General features: G+C 33.0%; 1 protein-coding gene across 1 annotated transcript; it reads right to left on the reverse strand.

The window, feature by feature from the left end:
• Positions 1-3923: 3923 nt before the first annotated feature.
• On the reverse strand, positions 3924-7335 carry LOC127074531 (calcium uniporter protein 2, mitochondrial). Its single transcript, XM_051015860.1, has 2 exons — positions 6720-7335; positions 3924-4681 (listed from the first exon to the last, which is right to left on the reverse strand). Exons 1-2 carry the CDS (start codon positions 7263-7265, stop codon positions 4208-4210), a joined length of 1020 nt encoding a protein of 339 aa, XP_050871817.1. The 5' UTR covers positions 7266-7335; the 3' UTR covers positions 3924-4207.
• Positions 7336-8026: the final 691 nt, after the last annotated feature.

Here is an 8026-nt window from a genome sequence, read left to right on the forward strand (position 1 = left end):
GTATATATACTGCATGTTTGGTCTTATCAAACACAGTATAGAATCTAGACCTGAGAAATTTAAAACTATCAGCTACCGACATGGCTCTATTAATTGGTTTAATATACATTATTAAACCAAAATCATCTAAAACAGTTGATTCTTGCAATGTTATTTCTGATCCAATATCAATCAGATTATTGGAAAGCTTTGGTTTTGACGACATCCAAACTCAGATACTTCGTGTTACCGAGTTTGAGAGAGAAATTGTTGCTCTGCGCTATCGAAAACCATACATCAATTCAAATGGCATGCTACTGTATGAAGAAATTCGAATTTGTAATGATGAAGATGTACGTGAAATGTTTGACAATTATTTAAATTTCATTAACTTAGGGCCATTAGAGTTGTATGTAAGTCTTCGTAGAACTGCAGATGAAATGTATCATTATGTAAAAGTGAAAACTAGAACACGTCATAAAAAGTTATCTATAAATACTCCTTCATGATTTCATTTTTACCACAACTCACTTCTCTATCATCATCTAAATTTTACCACAACTCTTGCTTCTATCATTTTTACCACAAATCTCAATATGTCTCAAACTCCTTTTTTTTGGATGGGTGATAAACATAGGGGAACTAGTGATAACGTTCAAGCATTAGTAAGTGATACTTATCATTCTGATAATTGTTTTACATTTGCTTTGTTATTTTTTTAACAAATAAAAATATATTATGTATGTGTTATTTTGTTTATTGTTTTTCTCTACATGTATCAGGTGGAATCTGAAAGAGCTTTTAGAACCCGAAATCATAAGTTAATTGATGCCCCACATTATATTCAACCTTTTTTGGATACCTCTGGTTTTGCAAACATCGTAAAATTGAAGGATATATTTATTGATACAAGTTTCATATATGCTCTACTTGAACGATGGAGACCCGAAACACATACTTTTCACTTCCCAACCGGTGAGTGCACTATAACCTTAGAAGACGTAAGTATGCTTTTGGGTCTACGCGTCAATGGGAGAGCCGTCGTAGGACCATCCGAGATTAGTGCAAGTGCATGGACCACGTTTTTGGGCCGTCAACCTCCAGAAAATCACATTAAAGGTAGATGTGTTCGTATCTCTTGGTTAAAACAAATACTAGAAGAAACTCTAATATCTGAGAATACCTCCCATGACGAACTCATTATATACACAAGAATTTATATTATATTGTGCATCTCCCTAACTTTATTCCCTGATAAATCGGCAAAAGATGTGCATAGTATGTGGATACCATTTGTTCAGGATTTGGGTAAGTGTGGTGAATATAGTTGGGGATCAGCTGTGTTAGCGTATCTATATAGGGAAATATGAAAAGCAGTTGACGTTGATGTTGATGGTATTGGGGGGTGTGTTATTCTACTACAAACATGGGGATTTACACGATTACCATTTATAGCACCAATTACTTATGCAGTTCCAAGTCATCCATATGCATCAATGTAAGTCTTAATATTTCCATGAAAATTCATTTCTTTACATTTCTGTTCTCTGTGTCATATAAGATGTTAATCTTTCAATTTAATACTGCTCTACTTTTTAGATGGGCTTCGACCAACAAAAAATTGCTCTAGAAATCCTCGTCACTACCTTGATGGGTATCGTGTCATGCTCGATCACATGTCATCAACAAACGTAATTTTGGTTTGACTAGTTTTTTTATTACATGACACTCAAACAATAAATGGTAAACTTACGTATTTCTTTTAATACAATCACAGTTTATATGGAGGCCGTATCTTGGATACCCCCCCCCCCCCCCTTGAAGAATGATGATCATTTGATTTGGAGCGCAACAACACCAATCTTGTGCTTTTGGATCGTTGAAATGCATCAATCAGATAGGGTCAAATTGCAATTTGGGTATTATCAAGACATACCCAATCCACCTAAATGCCTACAAGAAGAACATACCATGACTATGCAAGAGTCATGGAATTATAGTTACACAACGTTGAATAGAAACGAACAACAACTTTGGGAAAACAGACACCGACTGTGTTTGACTGGGGTAACGTTTCAGGGAGAAATGAAGCCAACCGGAGAATATATTAATTGGCTACGACATCTTCCATTACAATACGCGTCAATTGAGCAACTACTTATTGACCCCCGCCAACATTGTAACACATCACAAATGTCGACTGCACCACGACCACCATTAAGAAACCCCGGAACAAGAATCCCTCCCAACCAATATTATACACAAACTTCAACTTCCACCCAACATGAACCACAAGGTCAATATACACAACCCTACCAACAACAAACACAAAACACCCAATACCATCAACCAAACTACCAAACCCAAACACAACACACTTCATACCAACAACCAAACTTCCACACAATAACCCAACAAACACCTAATAACTACCCATACCAAACACCACAAAACCCAGTACACTACACTTCTCAAACCCAACAACAACCATACATACGCCCCCCACATAACTACACACCCATCCCACCACCTAACTTTGATTACTCTACTACACATCAACAATCAACAACCACCGATGTGAACGACTATTACATCGCAAACATAGAAACTTCAAACCCAAACCCAACCTCATTCACACAAATATTAAATAACTTTTCTCCTAGTATGGATTTCGAAAATTTTGAGGCATTCGAAATTTTTCGTGAGCAACCACCCATTCTTCAAACCACTGATATTCCCTTATCAACTAACGCCCCTACTATACCTACCTCAACACAACCATTAGGTCGTGGTCACCGCGTTCGAGTACGTGCAAGATGTGGAACTGGTAGTCATTTCGTCGATGAAGATCTCAATCAACGTCGCAATTAATTGTTTTTAAATCTACTTTTCATTGTAATTATCGTTTTTACTTAATATTATATGAAACTATATTTTTTATTTCATTTATAAAGTTTACTAAAATTAATATCTAATCATCGATTAAAAAATTTATTCTTAATAAATTTATTGTAACTATCCTTAATTTTCTTTTTTATTAAAAGTATTACATCACAATTAAAAAAATTGAAACTTCTCTTTTTTTAAATTAATTTCGAAATATTATGTAATATTAAATATTTATAACAAATATTACAGAAAAATATATAATTTCGAAATTTTAATTAATTAATTATTATTAATAATGATTCTTAATTAGTATTATATATTTATTACAAATTATATGTAAAAGTAAATATAACTAATTAATATTAAATAATTATGAAAAATATTATATATCAAAGTAGTTAATTTTTTTTAAATATATATATTTTTATTAAATATAATATTTAATTTAATTTTTAATATTAAAAAGTTATTATAATCATTTAATATATTTTCTGAAATTAAAAAACAAAACAAAAATATTTTAATGCACACTCCATCCCAAATGGCGCACCCCAACTGCACCTCTGGGGGCGTCCGCCATCTAGGATGGAGGAGCCTGTCAAATAATATTTTAATCACACTACAGGACAAAAAAAAGTGGCATCCTGAGATTTTTTTTTTTCAACAAATGGCATTTTGAGAAAATTATTTCAGGGCAGTGACAATAATGTCAATATCTCGCCTTTAAATCTGTTGGATATTCAGCAGAATACTAAAAACAAAAATCAATTTAAAATTTTAATTAATTAAATATAAACAGACATGACATGATGGATTGTTAGATGTTAGTACTATACCAAAAAAATTCAAAGAGTGGGGGAGTGTTCACATTACTGTCCTAAAAAAGAGAGTCAAAAACAATTTGGTACAGATTTATACCAAATACATTGCATATATTTAAAGCTAGTAGTGTACTTGATGATTGAGGGTGGGGATTTCGTAAGAGATTTCAAGGGATTTGTTTTTGCAACTTGTGTATCTAGAACTATCTATGGTTGATGTATGGCAAATAGATGTATGTACAAATTTGTTGGTAAATTTAATTAAGGGAACTTTGTTTAGACTGTATTAGAGTTCACCCAAGCTTCTTTGTCTCAGGTGATTGCAAAGTATTCAAAAAGGTTAATATGTTGTTAAACAAAAATGCAAAAAAAAAAGACTCGGTAACTATTGTACATAAAGCCGCACCTAATTCTATCTCACCCTCGTAATACCATTTTCATTTTACTACGGTTTTTGTGACTGTCTTAGTAATAATCGCATACAGTTACTGATATTACCAACCAACGACCCATACAGGTCAAAAAGTTCTCTGAAATTGGTTCAATGGATGAACAGTAGTTGAATTCAACTCAGAAGATGACGCCAATGGCGAAGCATCTTTGAGTTGATTATACCTTGCAATATCAAAATTGTGAAGTTTCATCAAACGCTTCTGCTTAGTGCTGAAACGGCTCTGATAGAAACCTTCAAAGCAAGGTTCTTTTGATGTTCTCATGAAGAATGTGTAGCCAGCCATGAAGTACATTGAGGTTACATAGAAGCATATCGGCTCCATTACATCCCAGTTAAGTTCCCAGAATGTGAGCCTCATGAATGCTAGTGTTTGGACCATCAGAAAACCGAGTCCGCCCCAGAGCTCCCGGCGAACCCTTGAGTCCGCTTTGTTGTCAATAGCAGCTTTCACTTTCTCCATTTCTTCCAGTTCTTTTGTTTCTACATCATTAGGTTTTTGACCTGGTACAGGGAGTAGAGCCTGGATTGTTTTTGCTACCTGCATCATAAATTTGAGAGAGTTTGGGTAAACATAGCTCAATCTTTATTTGTTTGTTACTCTCAACTTTGCTGTAATTACAGTAAAACTTTGGTAATTGAATTTGTACCCAAAAGAAGCGTAAGAGAAAAGAATACTAAAACATTGTGTAATCTTTACACAACTTGAATAAAATAAAAGAGCAAACGTGTACTCAATTAAAATAAAGAAGGAGATAAACTAAAAGAATCCCCCATTCATGAAGGTCCTGACTTTTAGGAACATGTATCTATGATGGGAGAAACTTAGCAGATTGATTCTCTGCCGCTCCACCATAAAGAAAGAAAAAGAAAACAAATAAAACCTGCAAATCGAGAACAGGTAGCAAGATAGAGAAAACATATAATAAAGTTACAGAATTCCAGGAAGTCGCCTTAGCCATATACAGCTTGGCCAAAATCTATGAATTGAAATAATATAAACACCTTGTCACATAGCTAGCGTGCAATGTAATGTGACATACACACCCTGTCACAAATCTAAGATTTGTCACAGAATTTTTTGCCATGCGACAATCATAATAAATAACATAAAAATAAAAAATATGAATTTATCAACAACTATACCTTTTGTCAACAAAAAAAAAGTATAACTGTGTCAAATATCAACAAATTTTAATAATTAGTACTAATACTTAACACCTATCTCAAAAACAGCTACTCAAATTTATTATAAAGAAACATCTAATAATATATTTTTGACTAATCATTTGGTCAGTTATCTTATAAATCATTTTATTTTCTTGTTGGCACAACTGCACAAGTTGATCTGCCTCTATATATTAATTTATGAATATATATATATGGACATCCACTTCCACAAACCTCTTTCCTCCGCAAGTTATTATTAATAAAACTACATAAATTTATGAATATATGGACACCCCACTTACACATCCAAGTAGTGAAATGCAGGAAACGACATGAATAAAACTAAAATATTACACACACGCGGTTAAAACTTAATAGTATAATATTGTAAATTAATTTAAATTTACTTATTTTGATTTCAAAGTGAAACTCACTCACACCAAGAAAATATCATTTTCTATTTAACATGTAATATAAATTAATTTTCATGTGATTAAATTTATAAAAAAAAATCAAACCTATGTACACATTAATATTACACTACAGGAAATTACTCAAGTGTCCATTATTAATATAAGATTATGTAAAAATATGTGTATATAGTATTAAATAATTCATAAAACTTTAAAAGGAATTTTGACTAGATAAGCTTATTAAATATTTATATTATTATTCTGAAAAAATTAGCTTTTAAAGTATAATTCAGATAAGATTGTAATAAATGCCCAATTATTTATATTATTATTCTGAAAAACTTAGCTTTTAAAATTAATTTTTAACCAAAAATTCAAATGTATATAATATATTAATTTATTATTTATATTTAAGAATAAGGGAGTATATATCTAAAATTGATTTTTATAGTTCATTGAACAATTGATTAATCTAGTCACTACATAGCCCAGATATATGAATTGTTCAATTAACTTAAAAAATTGTCAAATTTAAAAAGTAATTTTTTTGTAACTATAATAATAAATTAAAAATATAAAAAAAAAATCCTCCTTGAATGGAGGTAGGTGTGAAAGAGTAAGGGCTTTCGGCAGCCCTTAATTTACCATCTCAAACGGAGAATCCTTTACACGTTTTAGATCTGAGCAAACAACAAACTCTCAATTTCCTGTTCAAAAGTAAAGAAAAAATAACCACAAAACCTTATCAGTTTTCAGCCATCTCAAATTCACGGCCTAAAATTAAACCTAGCTATACTCAACAAAAAGTATGCGCCAATCGATAGAAAGTTCAGAAACCTATCTTTGGATCTTAATAGTATTATTCTCCATCATGAACCACTCTGTATCAGCCCACAAATTAATACACAACAACAACACAACGCAACATATAAAACAAAATTGAAATAATAAAACAAAAATTAATTAAAGCTTAATAGAAAATTAAATTAAATTTACCTGTTCGGGTTTCAGAAAAACGACGTCGCCTAAGATGATTACAGTTGCGGAATCGTCCAGTATTTTCGCAATCTGCTTCGCTTGTTCTTGATCGGAGCAATTTTCGCCGCACATTTGAATAAACTCCGAGTACGTCACGCAATTCTGTTGAATCTTCCTCAGCTTCGACTTCACGGCTTCAAGCTGCGCCGCTCTCAACAATTTCCGAACATCTTGGACTTCCACGGCCGTTTCCTCCTTCTCCGGCGGACTCAACCCGTCCAACCGGATCCGGTTTCTCGCAATGTCCATCTCCCGGAGTTTCTGGATGAGGCTATCCCCGGTAGGACGCGGAGATCGGACCTCCGGTAGGAAACCGGCTCTCTTATGGAGAAACCTACGGAAAACACCGTCGTCTCCGGGCTCCGGGGCAATGTCGCGCTTCGCGGCGGTGGAAGGGATCCGTGATTGAAGAGAAGAAGACGAAATGCGACAGTTGGAAAGAGATTGCGACGACATTTTGGTGATGTTTAAGAGACGCTGAGTTAGGGTTTTCTTAAACGCCATTGATGAAGATAAAAAAATTGAAACTTCTAGAGAGAGAATGAAAGTGTTTAATGGATTGTATTGAAGTAAGAAGAGATCCGAACGGTATTTATAGGTGTCCCATAAAAACGGAGAACACTCATTAACGTTTTTCAATTATTTATTTTTCTAATTTTATTATTATAAATAAATAATTGAGATAACGATTACGAAAAATACGCGAGAATTTGTACGCGATATCGTCGGCGAGAGATTGAATTGCAATACAGAAGTTGAATTCATTCGAATTCGATGTCTCTATCCCTAGAGTCATTCGGAAAGGAATATTCCGCTACGATAAATTGAAATATAAGGGTTCATGGGAATTAAAGGAGAACCGTACACGTGTGCGTAGATGGCGTATAAAGACTAAGTCGATGACAGATTTAACCGTTTAACATATGGATAAGTAAAGGTTAAAAGATAACTGTTGTATTCTATATTAAAATCAAAAGACAAATTTAAGATTTAAATTTTGATTTAAATTTAAAGTTTTTAAGTCTAAATTGGGATGTGAGAGGAGGTTAGTTCTGGGGCTGGTTCTTAGCTGTGTGGGGTGTTGTTGACTCGGTTGGAACCTGGACTAGTAGATTATTATTTTTATTTTAGGTGGAGAAAAAAAAGAAAAAGGTGTGATCACTATCAAAATTTCTAAGATTATCAATAAAAAGAAGAAGTTATAATTAAAGAAGTAAGTGAAATGGATTGGTTAGAATACCAAAATTGGCATTCTTTGCATGGGA

This window comes from Lathyrus oleraceus, chromosome 4, assembly GCF_024323335.1.
Source record: "Lathyrus oleraceus cultivar Zhongwan6 chromosome 4, CAAS_Psat_ZW6_1.0, whole genome shotgun sequence".
Taxonomy (NCBI): domain Eukaryota; kingdom Viridiplantae; phylum Streptophyta; class Magnoliopsida; order Fabales; family Fabaceae; genus Lathyrus; species Lathyrus oleraceus.